General features: G+C 40.0%; 1 protein-coding gene across 1 annotated transcript in view; it reads left to right on the top strand.

The window, feature by feature from the left end:
* PREX1 (phosphatidylinositol-3,4,5-trisphosphate dependent Rac exchange factor 1) overlaps window positions 1-2,989 on the top strand; it is a 192,644-nt gene extending 189,655 nt beyond the window's left edge. The window contains exon 40 of the mRNA XM_075176396.1: window positions 197-2,989. Coding sequence (XP_075032497.1) covers window positions 197-239 — 43 coding nt within the window. The 3' untranslated portion in view covers window positions 240-2,989. The remainder of the gene's footprint in view (window positions 1-196) is intronic.
* The last annotated feature ends 20,440 nt before the right edge of the window (window positions 2,990-23,429 follow it).

Raw genomic sequence — 23,429 nt, 5'->3', positions numbered from 1 at the left:
CCTGTTTTAAGTCTGTTTCAGTTCATACAGGAACAGACTGTACTTAGCCGCACAGCAAATGTAGATTAGTCACGTGATATGTACACATATGTCTCACTGTTTGCAGATGTCTTTTTATAATGGCCAAGCATGTGACATGTAACTGAAACATGTGTTGTTATATATGCACTTACCATATACATTATGATTTCCCCAGCATCTACAGACTCTGTGTGCCCCCAGTAGATGGAGACTTGTAATTAGAGAGGCTGCTTCTGAAAGCGGTTGAAGCTCTTCTGCCAGTCGGCACAGGTGGACATGAAGGGACCTGTTCAAGGTAGAGGCACTGGTGCCTGTTGTTACAGTCTCTCGAGAGCGAAAGCACAAGTCATGCCTTTATCCTGTTCTTGTCTCCGGTCTATTGGAAAAAAAACAGGCAAGCAACACTCTGTGTCACAATGTGGCTGCTAGAATGCAGTGGCCTGTCCTAACCACATAATGTATGGATGCTGGGCACCAAACTACGAGAGACAAGGCCTAAAACGCACCCGGATCAACCATGGAGAAATAATTTCTGGTCATCCTACAACTAACACCACTCTTACCATTATCGCTTACATACCTGCACTTTCAAACCATTGATGGCACAAAACTATTCTCCTTTAACATAAGTATTTATTATGACTTTTAGATATGTTCAACTCCTCACGCCCCCATGGATACAATTCTATCTTCAATGAGCCTATGTTGAAAATATAATTTTTCTTTTATTTGAAATTCCTATTTTAATGATGTTTTTATGTGGAAATATACTTTTATAATTAAAGATGCTTCAAAAGAAAACAAATGTATGGAGGAATCAAAACAAGTAAATAATTTTATTCCAGATCGTTACACTTATACATATGGTAGAACATTTCCAGGTAAAAAATATCTTACCCAGAGTCCTTCACTTTGCAGTCATGTTTTGCACAATGTATGAAGTATTTTTCTCTAATCTGGGACCAATCTACTATAAATTATTCTGATGTCCATAGTTTACAAAAAACAATTTAACATTGAGATGTTTGTATTTAAATCTTTTGATAGACGTATTAATTCCTGTAGTTATAGGATAATGTCTGAAATGTTGTAAATATCAGGACATTTGCATTTCTGCCAGTATCAGTATTATGTATGTGACATGGATGTGTTTACAGTGTTTACATTCACAGCCTATATAAAAGCATTAAATCCATAAATGGTATAGTTCATGTAATAAAAATCTCTACACATGAGTAAGCATAGTTGGTCTAATAAACATAGCAGCTCCAAAGGCTCTCACCAAAGTCTTATACAGATCCCCCCGAAAACAATGGTGGATTTATGACTGAGCACTTGTTCTTCTATCTGTTTTGTTATCATTTCATTCATCTTTTTCCTGTAGGATGATGGTCTGCATTTTACTGGTGTTGTGTGCAGAGATGTGATAGCTTTGTTCAGAAAAGGCATGAATGATTCTTGGTTAATGCTATACATAGTCTTAGCTGCATAATCCGCTGTTGGTAGTCACACCTCCTGGTCACACAATGTTCTACTTCCTGCATGTGGACAGCAGGAGTCTGATCCTGGTGTAGTGTCCAAGCAGGTGCAATGGATTCTATAAAGAAATAAGCAGACATCTCCGTAGAGATATATAATTAAGGCATGATGATTATAATACAGCAAGTCACATTTTTATGTTAACAGTAACGCGATATAGGACTTTAGATTGGTTTTGCATAAATAATTACTCCTAGTCCATTATCAGCTTTTTTTATCTTGTTTTACAGTAACTTTGTACTGGAAGGCCTTAAATCACCATGTAACCTAAAACACAAGTTGCCCTATCAAAGAGTTACTGATATAATTCATAAATCTATAATGAACAGATCAAGCGAAAAAAAAAAAATATTTGACTTGTGATAATGACGAGATATTTTTCCTATGCACAGCAGATTTCCTATCTTTTTATCTATTGAAGGACTCCCAGACATGGCTACACAGAAATAGAAATCAATGTCAAACATCTAAAGTTCTGTAAATGTATGAAAGCTTTTACAAATATGTCTGTGATGTTAGAGGTAGCTTTCTTGTACAATGCAGCCTGTTCTGCAGGATTAATTTTCCTTTAATGACACCAAATACAGGTATGACCCCTTTAGCTGCCTTATAATTATGTAGTGTATTGGCGATCAGAATCGCAAACTGTTTTGTATCTCCTCAGTAACACAGGCTGTTACCTAGTGGTTCTGGTAAGTAGCAGGATTTGCTATTGATAGAGTTTGGCCTCATCCCTCTGAACCCTGATAACAGTGTAGGGGTTCAAGGTATCTCAGTTGGATTTAATGTAGGTTAATCGGTCAGTAAAGGAGAACATATTGGCTCCATCAACAGGTGAGATCTTGGAAATCTTATGTTCTGTATAAGGACCATGAACTGTTACAACACTTCTTAATACCTGTGTCCCTCTCTTGTACACATTCCAGATGTACAGCCAAAATTTTAATCAAGTCATTAATATTTATTGTACTTGAATATAATGTACTTAATTTACTGTCATATGTTTCAGCTCTGTAAATTGTTGTATTGTTTTTGTGAATAATTCCATGCTTCTAACAACAAAAACCCCTCAATTCTCTATCACTTTGAATCAGAGAAATATGGCACAGCCTGTTCACTGCCTTGTTAATACAGTTCTTGTTACTAATGTAACGTTAACATGTTATTGCAGTCTGTAGGTAAAATGCCTGTTCTTAGAAGTATTTCCGCAACAATGACACCCTATAGAAATCCAGCCCTTCGTCCACTGTAAAATGACAGAATGGGGCATTTGCAGAAGGGACTGTTTTAAATAGATGCAAGAATTACTTTAAGTATGACATTTTGATTTTATTAAAATTGGTCTTTATTCAGATAAAACCCGACTGTGTACATACTACTGTGTTTATTTCATATTTTGAAATTAAATTGACAATTTGCAAATACAAAGTCTATTGTTTTCTTGCTGTTTTTTGACGATTAATCACCTTGAGGTAATATAATCCCTACAATGATGATACAGTGCCCTCTTTCAGGGGCCCCTGGAAGATGGTTTAATGTGTGGATACAGCCAATAAAACTAATTTAAAAGCTGCAAAAATGCAAAGCACCAGTGCAAATGCCTTTTGTGATGTCATGTGCCTGTTTTTGCCCAAGTGCGCCCAGGTTTATGAAGCAGCCCATGGATATCAGAGATATGTCAGTGTTGTCTGCGACAGTGAAAAGCAAATGCAAGATTTCCTTTTGCAGGGGGGAATTATGTTTGTGAAGGAGTGGAGCATTTACAGGAGGATGCCCAGCCTTTTTCTGAACAGTTCATGAATTCACCACCAACCTCTGACATCCTAGAAATTGGGTTTTGCACCTATGCTTCTAATTGGACATAATTTACATCCTTCATTTTGCACTTCAGTAGGAATTTGGATTTCTAGGCGCACTTCAATCAATGTAATAAAAGGCACCATGTATCAATAAGACATATGTAATAGGGTTCGTTCCAGTGTCCCCTTGGTTCATTTTAGCCGAAGTGAGACTAGAGCCAACCCCTTTATGCAATTACACTTTTCAGTTGTTTGTCTCTTGAAATAATCCTCTGTCCTATGTGTTAATAAATTGGAATTTAATGTAAAGTCTTTAGTGGTTTCCCCATACTTCCATATTTTCCAGAACATCCACAAACCCATGCAACTAGATGCATAGTGCTTTTACATTGAGCATGCACCTTTAAAATACATTAAACAGATAAATAAGCTTTGGGGGTGCACAGATTTTGCAGTTCACGTAAAGAGGGTCATTTACAGAGTACTTTTTACATATGTTCGATACTAACAATCTCTTAGTTTCCTTTCTGTGCTGGAAATTATATACACTAAATTCATAAACAATTCCCTACATATAAGCCATAAAAAATAAATAAAGTCCAATGCCAAATAGCAGCTCCTTTCTTCTAAACATCCATGGTGTAGTAATTAATGTGCAATCAATGAAACTGCTGTTGAATTAAAGCACATTGATTTTTCAAATAAATATATTACAGACCTCTTCTCAGGTCTGTGATAGGGCCAGAACTCTTAAATTGGTCTTGGGCAGAGTTTATAAGGCCTTTTCCCAAGCTGCTGTCCAAGCCAAACAATTTTTGGACAAACATAACATTTGTGACCTTGTTGGGCTTTCAACAAAAACATCCATATTAGTCTGCACTGCTAAATCTGGACCCAGGTTCATATAATATCATCAAGAGAATTAAGTACCAATACAATTGGCTTTACCCAGATTCCATTGTTTTTTGCTGAAATCGGCATACAGAACCCGTACTTTTAAAGCTCCACCTCCGATAATGGTTGATAGAGTATACAGTGGAGAAGATATTGGATTCAAGAAGGGTTCAAAACCTTCCTTGAGATGCCCATGCGGAGATACTAAAAGCATTATCCCATCATCAGTTTTCAAGTAAACCCTGCCAGAGATCCCTTGACCCCTCCTCAGGTTTTCATCTTCTTTGCATTCTGATGGTTACTCAGATCAGCTATGCAGTTCAGGTGTGTCTCCCTCAGAGTGCTGATTGGAAGGCTGCACTTCATAAGCCATCACCTGTCCTGCACTCATTGCCAGTAATAGCGTTACATGCTAGCATCCTGGTTCCTCTATCTGTGTCCTGTGCGCTTCAGACCTATTATCAAGCAGTTTCTGGCTTTCTATTTATTTGTCTCCTGGTTCCTGATGCTTCACTTTGCAGCTTATATTCTGCTGGTTCCTGATATCTGTCTGTGCATTTGCTAACTCTGCTAGGCATTCACAGTGAAGAATGTGTTATATTCCTGCATTGCCACAAAGACTTATATTCCTCCTTGTGCTCAGACCACCATTATATGCAATAAACTTCATATTGTTTTTACAACAACATCGCCCCAGATTCTCAATTTTTGCAATTTCTACTTTAAAACCTGAGAACCTTTAAAAAGTATTACTGTGGTGACAATTTAATTTTAGTGTCTAGTTTTGAAATTGGAAATTAATTGGTCTTTCATTTTTTGACAAAATTGAAGGTCCAGGCCTTAGACTAGTGTTGCAGGATAGGTGGAGAGATAAAACTGTCCTTTAGCAGCTTATAAATCGTCAGCCTGAGGTGACCAAATAGCTGGATTGACCTTTTTATTCATGTACTGATGTGCCACAATGGTGGAAAATAAGCTGCTAAAACTCTATAACGATTGCAGAAACCTATGAATCTCTGTATGGCTTTAGCTTAGTAATGCCCAGCCAATAATGGCTTGTGATTTGACTGGATCCATACAGAATCCATTGGGGGAAATTATATAAACCAGAAATGCCACCTCATCTATTTCAAATTTGCATTTTTAAGGTTTAGTATATTCAGTTGATTCTCCCTTAAGTTTTTTAGTACTATTTTGTTCTGAGAATAATGTTCCTTTACAGAGGATGAAAATATGAGAATGGTGTCTACATACACCACCATGAATTTACGTAAATATTCTCTAAAGACCACACAGCTGGAGCGATACATAAGCTGAAAGGCCTCACTAAGTATTTATAATACCCACATACAGGTCCTCTGAGGTCTATTTTTACTAAATATTTTGGCTTCCCGAATTTGATCAAAGAATGCAGAAATGAATGCAAGAGAGCCTTTGTTTTAAATAGTGATTTTATTAAGCATCCTGTAGCCCATACAAATGAGCAATTCTCCATATATCTGTGACCCACATAAGAAACCGGATTCTACTGGGGATGTGGATAGTCTAATGAACTTCCTTTGCAAATTCACTTTGTTATATAACTCCATAGCCTGAGATTCAGGGTTAGAAAGTGCACAAATTTTGCTTTTAGGAAACTTAGCACCTGGCAAAAGATCAATGGTGCAGTCAAAGTCTGGATGTGGAGGCAAATGATCCCTCACTTTCCAGTCTGTCTCAGGATTAGGTGTTACTCAATCATGGAAAACCAAACATGTATGTATAAGAACAAAGGAATGGTTCCCCATATACAAAAACCAATATATTCTCCTCAATACCTCCCTCAACTGGTAAAGTAGGCATTTCAATGCCTGGGCTAATATTATGTCCATGAAACTTCCAGCTGAGCCATTATCAATAAACACAAGATTATCCACAGACAATTCCCCAAAAGTTAACTTTACAGACAATAATAGTGTATTTTGTGTGCAAAGAAATACCTATAGATCTAAAAGTGCTTCGTTGTACCCACATAGACCCTGTCATTTTGCGTCTTCCTCAGGCGTAAATGTGCTTGGTGACCCTTTTTCCCACAGTAAAGGCACAGGCATAGAGATCTATGCCTGCATTTATCCTCAGCCAACAACTTAAAAGCTCCAATCTGCATAGGCTTCCCTGGAGAGTTAAAAAGTCCGTACGCGCTCAAATACTGATATCAATGTGGGGGTGTGGTGCTGAAATATAGCACTAGAATGATGATGATAGATAACGGGGAAGGTAAACAGTATGATACAGAGTAATACGGCAGTATAAATGAGATATAATGTAGTCTCTGATGGAGAACAAACAAACAAAGGTCTGTGCAGCTTCTTGTCCTGTGCAAGAGAGCGCTGAGGATCTGATTCAATGGCACTGGTGTGACTGTATACAATGTGAGGCAGTGCGGAGTAGCTGTGCAATTACCTTGCAGCGCTATAACAAGTGCGTGTGTGTAGAGAAGTTTAGCAGCGGTGATCTGCTGACTGGTCCCGCCGTGTGTTGATGTGGGTCTGAGGCCAGCTGGTTGCGGCAATGGGGAAGCGTGCAGCTCACTTGGTCAGTGGTGTCCTTGTTGTTTATCGCCGTTCGCTGCTCGTCCGTTACGGAATCTGCAGGCACCGCGTGGATGACGTCATATGTTGGTCGGGTCCTATTAGCGCTGGCAATCGCGCATGCGTGAACCGTGGTGGGTAGAAGTACGAAACACTACATGGTGAAGTATCTCACAGAAGTTTATTACATGTGTAATGCAGCACTTACATAGAGAATACTTGGCAGTCAATAGGGGAAGGAATTGTATGATGATGTAGTGGATTAGGAATCGCATTCAAGCCTCCTATCTTTTATGCCTCTATCAATTTTGATAGTTAACTGCTTTAAGGTCTCCAAACTCCAAGGAGCTGGATATTGTTACAGAAAATCGCTTACCTGCTCTGATAGACCAAGCCAAAATTGAATTTTAAGTGTTAGGTCATTCTAGACACATTCACTATCACATGGAGTCAGCAGAATGATCCTCAACAGGACTGCCCCTTTGTCGTAAGGAACAGAGCTTCTTCTCTGCAGAGCCAATTTAGTCGGGATAGTCGTATAATAATAACATAATAATCCTGATTGACTGTTCAAAAAAGACGTCTACAGACTGAAATAGCCTAAATGTCCAAGATTGGGAATCACACTGGAGTAACAAAATGATGATCCTAATACTCAGCTGCTCTGATACAGAGGATCTTAGTCTGAGTTTAAAGTATAATTTGCATCTTAATAAAAACCTATATGTGAGGTGCACTTTAGGTTCTGGGAACCCAAAAGCAGCAACTCTTATAGAAAAAGCCTGTACTAACTGGGTCATGGCCTGTAGTTGGTTTGTAAACACCAGGGCAGGGATAGTCTCCATAAAGTGAAACGGATGTAATGTATGCCAAAAACTATTTAATAAACCTATAGAACTGAAGGTCCAGTCTTCACCTATTCACTTTATTTCCTATAGTGCTATATATAAGCTCATCAGTACTCTGTTGCTCTCAGGTCTTTGTGCAATAGTATAGGTTCATAGTAATTAAGTATTCTTTACTTCAATATCTTTACTTAAATTGGTAGCAATTATTAAAGGGGAAGAGCATGGTCACACACAGTCATATTGGAGTGTTTGCATAATATTTGTCAAATGAAATAAAATTGAGAATACATATATCTCTGAAAATCTATTTTGGTACTAGCCGAATACTATTTACCATTTTGCTATATGAAATGGATGTACTGTTGTTTAATTAAATCTCAGTATTAATGTAATATTACACAGTGCCTTGACAAAAGTACATTTGATAAAATTAAAATAAACTGATGCACACAAAGGATACACTAGTACCCTGAATCAATGCTAAATCAACACAGAGTGAATACCAGATGACAGCTTAATACAAAAGGTCAGAATAGCTAAATACAATCCAAAATAGTTGCATGTGACAAACCGAATTGTAGGGGTCACAAACTGTGGTAAGAACAGGAGGCACACAAGAATGGTCAATAAACAAGCAGGGTCAAAAATACAAGAGGAGACTAAACAGATACAGCCTCTATGAGAGTGTGTTGCTGACAACCTTAAAGACAGCTGGAACCAATCCCAATAATTCTATCAGCCCAGCCCATAAAGTGCTGATCAGTGATGCTATGCACCTGAGTGTACAGAAAGTTAAGTGATGTCAAGACAACCAGTGGAAATAGGCTGAGAATGCCTATTGGATTGCCTTAGTATGTCACTGTTTCTATCCCAACCTCAGTGTTCTACTGTACAGTATTATATGTGTATCAGTTTCCTACACTTATCTCACAACGCACTACAGTATTATGCCAGCTCATTATAAAAATGAATTACTATATATGAAACAATAAAATCAAAATTTGAAGAAAACTAGAACATTTATTAACAATTGAAATATTAACAAGCACCATATTATCATTTTGCTTTAAAATGCAACCACCACCAAATATTAATTGTCAGCAACTAGCACCTTGAAATGTTTTATTTGCTCAATAGTGTAATTCAAGGCCTCTAATTGTGCCAACATAGCCATGAAATACGCTGTATTGTTGGCACCCTTTCCTTCATGTGTCCAGCACCTGTATATGAGAAAAAACAAACTATTTCCAGTAACATATGTCATGTAATATGACAGTTCTTCAATCACTGTTTCAAAGATTTGCAATAAAATAAATGTAAAAAAATTAAGCACACAGCAACATTTATTTAAATAGCACTGCCAAATTACACAATTAAATTTATAAAGTTTCCACTCTGCTTTTCCTAACCAGGGATTACTGCAAACCCACATATCAGACTAAAACAAAAAACTAATAAAAAACAGGAGTACTAATGGTGTTAGCTCCATAAAACCTCTATCAATCGAATAAAAGCCATTAACATTTTATTTGATAACATCTGCAATAAAAACAAAACCAAAGAACAGTAGCTGAACATATAACAGTGAAAACAAGATATTCACATAAGAGAGCAAATTCTCGCAGTGTTATAGCTGCAACATTAGATAAAATATAGTTCATGAGCATCAAATTGTACATAAATAGGACATATAGCCACCAATAAACAGATGGTGAATCCAGAACTTAACAGTCCCTCCGACTTGGCAAGATTCCATCCCACATCATGTATTCCAAATAATCCTAGGAAAACTTTCACCAGCCAGGTTATAGATTAAATATTTTGCAGCACAGATAAAAGAAACAAAACAACTTTCATCAACAGCCTTTTAGATAGTAATAATCTAACAGTGTGTTACTTCTCATAGAGATTGTAACAATCTTCAGTGTAAGATAAAATGACTCTCTCCAGGGTAACTGCATGTTAATAGTTCAATAGTAGAAACAGAATAATTACAATCGTTATACCAGTCTTTTCACCACAGTTCAGATTTTAAATAGACACGGGTTTTATATGTACCAGAACTTGATCCCCATCAAGTAGCACTTATATAAATCTATATGTCCATTCAGAACTTGAAATAAAAGCACCTTATGCGTTTTGCCACAATTTGTTGCGTATTTATCATCATAGGAAGTAAGTGGCCATATTTTAATACAGATTGACCAACTGTATTCACCATTTTAATTAAGATATGCATCAGTGGTTAAAGTGGAAATTTAGAAGTGGTGGTACATAAAATGTAGAAGTGGAGTTATGGAAAATGTAAGTGAATGGAGTGCGATAGTTTTACAATGAAGGCAGTAGGAGAAATAGCAGTATGACATACCACTGTACACACCCCCACTTCAGGGGCAAACGCAGGATTTGTAGAGGGGGGTTTCCACACCTCGCCACCAGTGGGCGTGACAAGCATGCATGGGGGCGTGGCTATAATTTTAGACAGTGCTTGGCTGCTCTCCAACTCCTCCTATTCCCATAATATACATGGGCAATGCTGTGTGCCTTACTGTTAGGTGCACGCAGCTCTCCTTTTTCAAGCAGAGCCATGTGAAGTGGGGGCAGGGTCCAGCCACCTCAATTATACAGTGCCCCAGGCTTGGAGGGGGGTTTCCAGATACTAGGAACCCCCACCCTCGGTTTGCCTATGCACTTCCACCACTGGTTATATCGATAACATGGTTATTGATACTGGCCTGTCCTATAAGACTTGTGTTAGAGTGAGAAAGGAGATTGTTTGAAGTGAATATTTTAGTTTCACCAGCATAATTATAAAATAGTGACCCAGAAAAGGAATGATAACAGACACAGGGGTCTATTTAAGATGCGATGACATCAGCAAAACTTTTGCTGCTTTTTTCTGTTTAACAAACTATTAAAGAAACAGACTTAACCCATTTAACAGAGCTTACCGCTGCCCCCATAGACCTCTATGGGAACAGCAGCACTAGTTCATTTATTAAGCTGTGCAAAGCTTTGTTTTTCAGAGCAAAGCAACACCATCTCAGGATGGTGTTACTGGTATGGTACAATGGGATTCAGCTGTAGCCTCTCCAGCTCTGCTGGATCCCTCGCATATGAAAGTGGTATGCACATACGCTACTTAAACATACAATATGTGACCATTACACATAACATTAGAAGTCAACAGGAATACATACTAAAAATTACTTAAGGTTCTATTTTTCTCCCAAATAACACATAACATCACAGACATGAACCTTTACTCCTGAGATTGCTAACACTGACAATGTTTAAGATGAACAGAACATTAAAGGTCATTAATGAAAGAAAAGCAAAATAAAATGAGTAACATTGCACCTTGGCAAACTATGCTGCATTGGAGGGTGAGGTAAATTTTAAACATGATGGCAGATTTATAGTTGGGGTAAGGCATGTTCTAGATCAACTTAACTTTCAGTGTACAAATAAAGTTTTTAAGTATTTGTGTACCACATGAAAAAACAGCCAGTATTTATCTTATGTGCAAAATAATAAACTAATTTGCACCCCTTGCATTGTAACATGGTTTTGTCCAGGATGACACTTACTCATTTTTTGCCTTACTTTCCCAATGTGTTTATGGATTGTCACGAGATCTGGGTACAGACGTCGTCTCCTGGGGTGGACGGGCACTTTTGCACACAGCAGCCAAAAAAAGTCACAGCAGTCCAATGTTAAAGCCTCAGCTAGTTTTATTAAAGAGGACAAATAAGGAAACAAAATAAATCCTGGTCTATAACGCTTTAACTAATAGACTTCTGAATCCCTCTCAAAATATGGACGGACATAATTTTCAGCTCACAAATAATAGCAGTTGTTAAGTTTAGTTCACTTACATACAAATGTCTCCTATTTATTTATGACCGCTTGTTTAACACAAACCCTTTCCCTCTGCCGCTATGCTTTCCCCATAGCAGCAGAGCTGATAATTTACACATACTGTAATGTATGCCAGCCTGAGCTGATGTATGTACAGAGCAGTCCCCATAGACATCTCTGTATTTCGAAACTAAATGCAAATCAGCAGATATCTATGATATCTATCTGCTGCGATGCAATGTTCAAAAATGTCAACAATAGTTAGATTTGTGGTTGATCTTAGATGGTAAAAAGGATAAATAAATAGGCCCCTATGTAGGATTCAAGTCTCATTCCCTAGGCAATGAGACAGACTAAACAAACTGACAGCCTTTAAACTACACCTTGCAGGTGCAACTACTAGTTAGCCTGCTGTCTAACTGGCATGTCAGAAAACCCAAAATGGGCCTAATGAATGGAGGCCCTCCCTCTCTCTCCATTCACTCCAGAGAACTCTTGATCTGGCTCTTTCTTGAGCCCAAAGTTTTTGGCAAGCTGTCTTTGCAATAACAACAATTCTCCCTAGAGTTCAAAACATATATCTTATAAACCTGGGACTTACATACAGTCCATCAATGACTTTGCCAGTGTTTCTATCACATATCCTCACTCCTGTTTAGACCTAGGAAATGGAATAATTGTACCCCTTAACAGAAGACATGGAAATAGAATCGGCATTTGCCAGTTTGCTTCCTGGCCGATGTTCGACTGAGAAAGCATCTGTTAACCCAACCATTATTATCTTTATTCTCACACATCCATTTTAAAGGGTTGTGGTCAGTAATCAGTTTACATTGTCTCCCTAAGTCATAATACCTGTGTGTTCAATATAAATTTAATTGTCAATGCTTCTTTTTTGACAATGGCATAGCTTATTTCCTCTTTGTTAGCTTTCCTACTTAGATAAAGCACTGGGTGTTCTTCCCCATGTTTATTCTGGGACATTTGAAGCATCTGCTTGTACCACAAATTTTTGTTTAAAGTCTGGTGTTGCCAAGACTGGCTGAGTGCATAACGCCACTTTTAAAGCTGTCTGTGCCTCTGGACTGTATATTACAATAACCAATTGTTTCCCTTTGCTAAGATCTGCTAACAGAATAGAGCCTTATTTTCCCACTGCATGTCTTGTTATATGGCAGCTTTTACGGAATGTTACACAATGATATAGTGAGTGTAAAAGTAATAATAATAGTATATATACTAGTACATTTAACAAAAATGTGGAGATTATGAATGCAAGAAACAATAATAATATACTCAACCGTAAAATAAGATGAAGTGTTTGGTTTAAGTTTGATTTGTTGCACCTTGAGAAAATGATGTGCCTGCGTACGGCTAGTGAGCACAGCTTAGATTCAGGTCTAATCATGCAGCTAGGAACCAGACCTGATCCACCTGCAGATAGATATGTCAGCAATTGTATACATCTGAAATATGATCCATGCATGAATTAGCTGGAGAATTCTGAGCTGGTATGTTGTCTCTCTCACTCTACTTACACGCATAGGGGTGAATGTATCAAGGTGCGATTTTGCAAATCCAGCTATTTTCTCGGGAGAGTTGAAACTCGCAGATGTATGAACCTGAGATTTTATGTAAAATCGCCAGAGTTGTGCTTCTGTCAAAATCGCTATTTGGAAAATCGATTGAAATCAAACTCCCGACTGTTTGCCACTCCAGCTATACAAGTCTCAAATGTATAAAGCTGCGATTAAGCAAACTCAGGAGAATTTGCTTGCAAACACGCCAGATACAACACGCTGCATTCTAGCAGCGTGTTGTATAAACCCATCACTGTTACACTGTCTGTCTATAGAGCCGGAGCTCCGGCAGCTGTCAAAACAGTAAAAAATAGATCAAATATTAAAAAAAAAAAAAAAGCATGGGGTCCCCCCTTTATTCAGTCTTAACCCCAGTGCTGCCAGACTACTGCTGGTTTCGTGAAAATTGGGGACAAATTTTGCGTGGGGTCCCCCCTATTTTCACAGAACCAGCACTAGGCAAACCAGCCGGGGTTGGTGGCACTATAGCAGGGGGGACACGCAGCAGGGGTCCCCCTGCCATACTGACCAACCCCAGGCTGTTCAGTGCTGGGCTGGATTCCCTAGGGAGTAGGGTCCGACGAAAAAAACGAGCAGGCTCCCCCCTAGGGACACCCAGCCCAGTGCTGATAGCAATAGGGCTCTTCCTACACTCCTGGGGGGTGGGTGTAGGGTAATAACGGTGATATAAGTGTTAAAAAAGCAAATGGACACCAATTTGTTTTGTGGAACTACAAGTCCCAGCCAGCCAGTGTGGGCATGCTGCTACTTGTAGAACTACAAGCACCAGCATACCCATGGCAGCCAGGGCATGTTGGCACTTGGAGAACCACAAGTATCAACATGCCCTGACACCCACGGCTGGCTGGGACCTGTAGTTCCACAAAACAAAATGTTAACAAAATCACAACTCCCTCATTACAACCACTAACATTTATTAAAAATAATAAATCCCCAATATACTCACCAATGAAGTTTTCTTCTGTTGTCAGCAGCTTTCAATCCAAAAATAACTCACCAAAGTCCAAAATAAATTTGTATCCAAAGTCCGGCTTGACCATGTCCAAAATAAATTTGTAATTCCCAAAAGTCCATGTTTGTAATGTCTTCTGTTCTTCTGGCCAGGGGGCCCACATTGTTGATTGTTGTCTTGTGTTCTTCTGGCCAGGGGGGCCCCATGTTTGTAACATCCCCGATTCTTCTTGCTTGATTGAAGGAAAATAAAAAAAGTGCCGGACCGCTGCAAACAGCTTCTACACTGTAGAAGCTCCGATACGCAATGAGCTTAGCTCTTGCGCGAGGTCTATTTATAGTATTAGGGGATTGTCTCACGGTCGTGGAAAAATCCACTAATACTATAAATCCACCTCACGCAAGGGCTAGGCTCATTGCGCATCGGAACTTGAACCGTGTAGAAGCTCCGATACGCAATGAACTTAGTGCATTGCGGTAGTTCTAATTATAGTATTAGGGGTTTCACACACTAGAGGGTAAATCCCCTAATACTATAATTAGACCTAGCGCAATGAGCTAAGCTCATTGCGTATTGGTGCTTCTACCGTGTAGAAGCTGACTGCAGCAGTCCTGCACATTTTTTATTTTCCTTCAATCAAGCAAGAAGAATCGGGGATGTTACAAATATTGGGTCCCCCTGGCCAGAAGAACAGAAGACATTACAAGCAGGACTTTTGGAATTACAAATTTATTTTGGATATGGTCAAGCATGGACTTTGGGAATTACAAATTTATTTTGGACATGGTCAAGCTGGACTTTGGATACAAATTTATTTTGGACTTTGGTGACAGTCATTTTTGGATTGAAAGCTGCTGACAACAGAAGAAAACTTCATTGGTGAGTTTATTGGAGATTTATTATTTTTAATAAAAATATGTGGTGTAAATGAGGGTGTTTACTGTATTTATTGTGGGTTTATTATTTTTAATAAATGTAAGTGGTTGTAATGAGGGCTTGGTGGTTTATTTAACATTTTCTTTTGTGGAACTACAGGTCCCAGCCAGCCATGGGTGTCAGGGCATGTTGGCACTTGTGATTCTCCAAGTGCCAACATGACCTGGCTGCCATGGGTATGTTGGTGCTTGTAGTTATACAAGTAGCAGCATGCCCACACTATTTAGGGCAACCTGGCTGGCTGGGACTTGTAGTTCCACAAAACAAAATGGCGTCTGTTTGTTTTTTTAACACTTATATAGTCGTTATTACCCTACACCCACCGTCCAGGGGTGTAGGAAGAGCCCTAGTGCTAACAGCACTGGGCTGGGTGTCCCTAGGGGGGAAACCGCTCGTTTTTTCAGTGGACCCCACTCCCTAGGGAATCCAGCCCAGTGTTGAACAGCCTGGGGTTGGTTTGTCATTATGGCAGAGGCACCCCTGCCGCGTGTCCCCCTGCTATAGTGCCACCAACCCCAGCTGGTTTGCCTAGTGCTGGTTCCGTGAAAACAGGGGGGACCCCACTCAAAATTTTTCCCCGATTTTCACAGAACCAGCAGTAGGCTGGAAGCACTAGGGTTAAGACTGAATAGAGGGGGGACCCCACGCTTTTTTTTTATCTTTGATCTATTCTTTACAGTTTTAACAGCTGCCGGAGCTCCAGCAGTATGACAGACAGTGTAACAGTGATGTGTTTCGGTCTGGCAAGATCGTTGGTGGGGGGAGCTGGAACAAAAAAACAAACCAAAATAAATTAATACTCACGTGATCGGCGCCACGTCCCTCCTCTCTTCTCTGCACCATTCACACTGACTGGCGGGCGTGACATCATCAAGTCACGCCCGTCAGTGAGGAGCGCCGCAGCCAGCATAAAGAAAGAAGCATGAAGACAGAAGAGAAGAAAAGAAAAGAAAGAAGCTGACAAAGGTAAGCAAAGAAATGAAGAGGCTAGGGGAGGAAAGAACAGAAAGGGACAGTACTATAAAGAAGGGGAAGAGAGGCACAGAGGAAAATAAAAGGGGAAGAGAGGCACAAAGGAAAATAAAAGGGGAAGAGAGGCACAGAGGAAAATAAAATGGGAAGAGAGGCACAGAGGAAAATAAAATGGGAAGAGAGGCACAAAGGAAAATAAAAGGGAAAGAGAGGCACAAAGGAAAATAAAAGGGAAAGAGAGGCACAAAGGAAAATAAAAGGGGAAGAGAGGCACAAAGGAAAATAATAGGGGGAGAGAGGCACAGAGGGAAATAAAATGGGAAGAGAGGCACAGAGGAAAATAAAATGGGAAGAGAGGCACAGAGGAAAATAAAATGGGAAGAGAGGCACAAAGGAAAATAAAAGGGAAAGAGAGGCACAAAGGAAAATAAAAGGGGAAGAGAGGCACAAAGGAAAATAAAAGGGGAAGAGAGGCACAAAGGAAAATAAAAGGGGAAGAGAGGCACAAAGGAAAATAATAGGGGGAGAGAGGCACAGAGGGAAAAAGAAGGGGGGAGAGCAGCATGGAGGGCACAGTGTGAGCATAAGGGGGCACAGTGTAGCTGTGAAGATGGGGCACAGTAATGTATGTGTGATGGCACAGGGGGCTTATTGCAATGTAGTGTGTGTGAGGTAGGTGGTGGCTAATTAATGGGTGATATTTTGTTTGTAGGGTGATGGTGAGGCAATTTAATAGTGGGGACTATTAATTTAAGATGGGGAGGTTTGGGGGCTATTGAATGTTGGGGTGATTTTGGGGAGAATGAGGTCTATTTATTAAATGTGACTATGAATTATTTAATGGCAGTGATGGTTGCGGGAAATAGGTATTGCTGGGGCTGTTTGAAGGGAAATAGGTTTATTTATTAAATGTGAATACTATTATTTTAATGTTGGGGCTGGAGGTAGGCCTAATTATTAATCGTGGGTGCTATTGATTTAACGCCGGGGCTGACTGTAATTTTCTAAATGTAGCCATTTTTTTTTCCAAATAGACCCTTCAACATTGCAGGATCCGGACAAGCCTCAACAAAAGAAACCAGCAGCCACAGGTGGAGAAAGTGAGAAGAACAGGTAGGAGAGAGCAGCACAGTGTGTGAAATGTTGTGATTCTAGTAGGAACAATACCAATTTTTGGTGAGTGTTGTGCCCAATGTAAGGTGCAGGCCAAGACTGAACTGTTTGTGTACACACTGCATTCTTTGTATACTACACTGTGGTGCTAGATGTCCTGAAAGTCAGGAGTGCTTGGACATATGTGACGCTCCAGCGAATTGAGAGCCTAGTGATTTTGATGTTAGCCACGCCCCAATGGCGCATTTGCCATGCCCCCAAATGCATGACCACACCACCATGCAAAAAAAAAAATTTGCATGCTCGACTATAAGGGGGGCCCCATGAATTTGTTGTACTGGGGCCCTGAATTCCTCTTAGCAGCCCTGGCTACAACACAGGAGAGTTAGCTAACAATGGGAGTTTTACATCGCAGCAAAGCGCCAGAGATGACCAGCGCTTTTGAAGATCAGGGTAAAAATCGCAGCTTGATACATTTGAGAAAATTTTGACTAAAATCTCGGGTTATCACCCATGATTTGCCGCGATTTTAACACGCTGAAAAAATCGGACCTTGATACATTTACCCCCTGGTGTACAAGTTTTACTGACTGAATGTAGCTGATGTCCCATCTAACCAAAAAGGTAACACCTGGTAATGAAACAGTCCTTCTGTAGCGGAGAAGGCTGTTTTTCAAATTTGGAAACTGTATAATAAGAAAAAGAAAACCTTTGGTGATGGCGCATAAATAGACAACAATTACTACTGAAGACACTATAATGAAATACGGACTATGTTTAAGCTGTTCAGGTTCCGGAACTCATTACATAAGTGCAAGCTCCAGTCTCATTTCAGAATCGGGATGATGGGGCTCAACTGCTCACTGTGCAATTCCTCGATTTTGTCTAAATCCAACATATGTTTAATTTCCTCATATCTGGCTTCAGGCATTCTGTATGAGTTTATGTTAACTTTAACCCCTGGTCCATTGACTATATCTTATTTAATAATTGTTGCTTGATAAGGGAGCTCTGAAAACGTCTATTTACATAGTAACATAGTAACATAGTTGATGAGGTTGAAAAAAGACACCAGTCCATCAAGTTCAACCTATTTTGGATCTCCTGCGATCCTGCACTTATATTTGAAATTAATCCAGAGTAAGCAACCGCCAATCTGTTTCAATTGTGAAAATCCCCCCAGATTCAATATTGCAGTCCTATTTTTACCCTATATCCACTACTATCCTTTATTTTAAATTAACGGTCGTATCCCTGGATACACCTTTCCGCTAAAAATTTGTCTAACCCTTTCTTAAACATATTTATTGAATCTGCCATCACAACCTTCCCTGGCAATGAATTCCATATCTTGACTGCCCTTACTGTAAAGAACCCCTTCCTTTGCTGGTTGTGAAATTTCCTCTCCTCTAACCTTAGGGGATGACCACGTGTCCTGTGTATGGTCCTTGTGGTAAAAAGTTCCCATGAAAGCTCTCTCTATTGACTCCTAATGTATTTGTACATAGTAATCATATCTCCCCTTAGACGCCTCTTTTCTAAAGTAAACATGCCTAAACTGGCTAACCTTTCCTCATAACTTAATGACTCCATACCCTTTATCAATTTTGTCGCCCTTCTCTGAACCCTTTCTAGTTCCAAATTATCTTTTTTATAGAGTGGTGCCCAGAACTGTACTGCATATTCAAGATGAGGTCTTACCAACGATTTATACAGTGGCAAAATTACACTGTCTTCCCTTGCATCTATGCCCCTTTTTATGCATGCCAATACTTTGTTTGCCTTTGCAGCTGCTGCTTGACATTGAGCACTATTGCTAAGTCTACTGTCTACGAGCACTCCCAAATCCTTTTCCATTATAGATTCTCCTAAATTAATTCCATTTAATTTATAGATTGCGTTCTTGTTTTTGATCCCTGAATGCATAACCTTACATTTATCTGTGTTAAACCTCATATTCCATTTGGCCGCCTAATCCTCCAGTTTATTTAAGTCCCTCTGTAGAGAAGCTACATCTTGCTCTGATTTTATTATTACAGAATTTAGTGTCATCTGCAAAAATAGAAACTTTACTCTCTAAACCATCACCAAGGTCATTAATAAATATATTAAAAAGGAGTGGTCCCAGCACGGAACCTTGAGGTACTCCACTTAAGACTTTTGACCAATTAGAAAATGTTCCATTTATCACAACTCTCTGTTCCCTATTCTCTAACCAACCTCTTGTGTTGCACTGTATCAAAGGCCTTTGCAAAATCTAAGTAGACCACATCTACTGTCCTGCCCTGGTCTAAGTTCCCACTAACTTCCTCGTAGAAACTAATTAGATTAGTTTGACATGACCTATCCCTCACAAATCCATGTTGATTCCCACTAATAATTTTATTGCGTACCAAGTAATCCAGAATACTATCCCTTAAAATACCTTACAGTAGTTTCCCCACTATTGATGTCAGGCTTAAAGGTCTATAATTCTCTGGTTGTGATCTCGTCCTCTTTTTAAACAACGGCACCACATCTGCTATTCGCCAATCCCTTGGTACTGAGCCTGATGAGATTGAATCTCTGAAAATTAAGAATAGCGGTCTAGCTATTTCCGAGTTTAACTCCATAAGGACCCTTGGGTGTATGCCATCTGGACATGGAGCTTTATTTATCTTAATATTCTTCAGTCGCCTTTGGACTTCTTCCTCTGACAACCAAGTATTAATTAATGGCATGGTTTCATTTCCATTTTTATGTATTACTCCTGCCATTTGTTCCTCTCTGGTAAATACTGAAGAAAAGAACGTGTTTAATACCTCTGCTTTTTCCTTAGTATCATTTATCAATTCACCCATCTCACTTCTTAGGGGTCCTATATTATCTTTTTTAATCCTTTTGCCATTTATATACTTAAAAAACTTTTGGGGTATGTCTTACTTTCTTTTGCAACGTGCCTTTCATTATCTAATTTAGCCAATCTAATTTCCTTTTTGCATGTTTTATTACATTCCTTGTACCTACGGAAGGACTCCTCTGACCCTTCAGACTTAAACAATTTAAATGCACGGTTCTTCCTTTGCATTTCTTCCCTTACCTTTTTATTTAGCCACATTGGTTTAGACTTAATTCTTTTACATTTATTTCCCATAGGAATGAACTTATACGTGTATGTTTCCAACAACATTTTAAAGACAGCCCACATTTCTTCCGTATTTTTTCCTTCAAAGGCTTTGTACCAGTCTATGCTCTTTATAGACTCCTTTAGCATATTAAAATTTGCCTTTCTAAAGTTTAAAGTCCTAGTTGATCCCTTATACCGTTGTTTCTGGAAACTAATTTCAAATTAGACCATATTATGATCACTGTTTCCCAAGTGCTCCTTTACTTGAATATTTGACATTACGTCTACATTGTTTGATATTACTAGGTCCAGTATAGTCCGGTTCCTAGTTGGTTCCTCTACTAATTGGGACATGTAATGGTCTTTTAGCATGCTCAGAAACCTATTTCCCCTAGCTGTACCGCAGGTCTCAGTACTCCAATCAATGTCCGGATCATTAAAATCCCCCATAATTAAAATTTGACCTAGTTGTGTAGCCTTTTCAATTTGCTGTAGAAGTTGGGCTTCCTCAATTGTACTAATATCTGGCGGTTTATAGCATATCCCTAGCATATAGCATATTTCTTATGAGAAACTCCTTATTTTGCCATAAATTTTCTCCCTACAGTGGGAACTAGAATAGGTACTTTGTTCTCATGGCCAGAAGTGGATATTTGGGCATTATGATTAGATGCCCTCCATTGAACCTATTGGGCCTGGTTCATGTATTCCCTCACTATCGACACTATGGCAGCAGTTCTTTCCTGCATCTGAGAAGCATGCTCAATAACACTTCTCTATGGACAGGCTTGCCCCTCTCATGTCTCTTTTGCAATATCCAGTAAATCTGTAGGACAGGCCTGGCCAACCTTTGGCTCTCCAGGTGTTGTGACACAAGTCCCAGCAGGGGGATAACAACTCTGGACCGGCTATCTACTGGCAAAGCATGCTGGGGCTTGTTGTTTCACAACACCTGGAAAGCAACAAGTTGGTCATGCCTGATCTAGGATGTCTCCAGTATAACAAATCAAATGAGAACAACCTGTAGAAGATTGTTGAACTGTCCTAATGGCCAGCAACAAAGATGGTAACAGATAATCCCAGTTTTTCCCATCTTCGTCTACAACCTTTTTTAGCATGTTTTTTTAAGATTTTGTTAAACCTATCTACCAAACCATCTATCGAAGGGTGGTAAACTGAGGTGCTTAGTTGAGTAACCATAAATAATCGGCAGAATTCATTCATGACCTTTGACATAACTTGGTCAATTAGGATTTCTTTAGGTATTCCTACTCTGCTAAAAACATTGAGTAGTTCTCTAGCTATTGTCTTGGTTGAAGTATTGTGCAATGGAATTGCTTCCGGGTAAATGGTAGCATAATCCATTATAACTAAAATATATTGATAACTCTGGTCAGACTTTATTACTGGCTGTGGCAGGGTGAAAAACTGCCACATTTGAGGAACAGTTAAATCTCCTAGGAATCAGAAAGAAGTCCCACCCATTAGTCAGCTTGGACCTATTTAGGGCTCATTTTCAGTCTAGGCTTGGTCAGTGTCTGAGGAGGGTGTAAGTCTCACACCTTTTCAAACCTCTCCACTGAAGGAGCTTATATTTTGCTTAACTTTCTGTACTGCTTTGATTTGCTGTTCCTTTGTATTATTGTGTATGCTGTGGATCCTCACAATAAAGCTCCTGTTTGACTTTGACTCAAGACTTTGGCTGATAAGCTGGGTGTAGTACCTATTAACGGTACTGACTACCCCGACACAGAAGAGGACGACATGAGGACTCTGAATACGTAGTACAGCGACCTGCAAAAAAAAAAGTACTTACCAGGATACAGATGACTTGATGGGATGACTCGCTCTGTTGCCGACTCTGCAAAACCAAACCGCGACTCCTATTAAAGGGGCGATGGACAGACCTGGCTGTCATTGATGTAATGTATTATTTTAGGGGTGAGGGGTATAAGGGTTAGGAGTTAAGGTTAGGATTAGGGTTAGGGCTAACCCTAAACCTAAACCTAACCTTAACTCCTAACCCTAATATCCTCACCCTAAAATAATACTTACATTACATCAATGACAGCCGAGTCCGTCCATCGCCCCGTTAACAGGAGTTGCAGTTTCTGATGATGTCATTTTGCAGAGTCGGCAACAAAGTGTTAGGAACTCCCAAGCCAGTACAGTGAAACTCGGGGACTACTCTGAAGGCCCGGTGTTCGCTGGAGCCCCTAGTGGTGGGGACAGACTTGGCTGCGGGCCGACCGAGGGTCGAGTAACGTATACTGACTGAGCACCCAGGAGTGGAGTGATTGGCGGGCTGTAGTGAAGAGGGAATCCAAGGTCAAAGGTCACTAGCACAGGTACAAAATCCAGGGACAAGCGAAGGGTCAGACACACAGCCAAAAGAAGCAAAATCCGGAATCCAGGCAAAAAGGTCAGGGTCAGAAGCGAAGGTTCAAAGGTCCAGGAACAAGCAAAGGTCAAAACACGGGTAGTTAATCCAAGGTAGCAATAACCAACAGAGAGAACAAGCAGGCAGCAGAACTGAGGACAGAACGCTATAACCGGCAGTGAGGCTGCAGACCTCACTGCCCTAAATACCAAAGGCCACCAATCAGAGCCTAGCTCTGAGTCTTACACAGCCCCTATACTAATTAAATTAATCAGCCCACAGGCTGTGTTAATTTGCGCGCATGCGCCCGGCTACTAGTACCGCCGGGACGCAGCGCCAGATGAGAAGCGCCCGACCGTTGCCTTGGCAATGGCCGGGCAGGAACTGGAAATGACGTCCTGGTCGTCAAGGTGACAGCCGGGACGCCAGAGGGCACAGGAAGCGAGCCGCGGCGGCTGTGATGACCGCCGCGGCTCGTGACACAGAGCGAGTCATCCCATCAAGTCATCTGCATCCTGGTGATTATTTTTTTTTGTAGGTCACTGTACTACGTTTTGGGAGTCTTCATGTTGTCCTCTTCTGTGTCGGGGTAGTCAGTACCGGTAAACTGTCTACCACCGGGTTAGCTACTCTGTCAAATGGGATCTCTATAATTTGTAATGGAACTAGCAGACTCCTAAAATGTGGTCTGGGGACATGATACTGGCAATTAGGACAAGAAGCACAATACTCAGATACATTTTTATGGACCCATGGCCAGCAAAACCGCTGTTAAATTCTCCTAGTGTTTTTTTCTTAATCTCCCACTCAAGGTGGCGAGTCTGTAAAGATGGAGAA

The sequence above is a fragment of the Mixophyes fleayi genome, chromosome 6 (genome assembly GCF_038048845.1).
Source record: "Mixophyes fleayi isolate aMixFle1 chromosome 6, aMixFle1.hap1, whole genome shotgun sequence".
Lineage (NCBI taxonomy): Eukaryota > Metazoa > Chordata > Amphibia > Anura > Limnodynastidae > Mixophyes > Mixophyes fleayi.
Note: the sequence above shows the minus strand (reverse complement) of the source record. Positions and strands in the feature narration are given on the sequence as shown.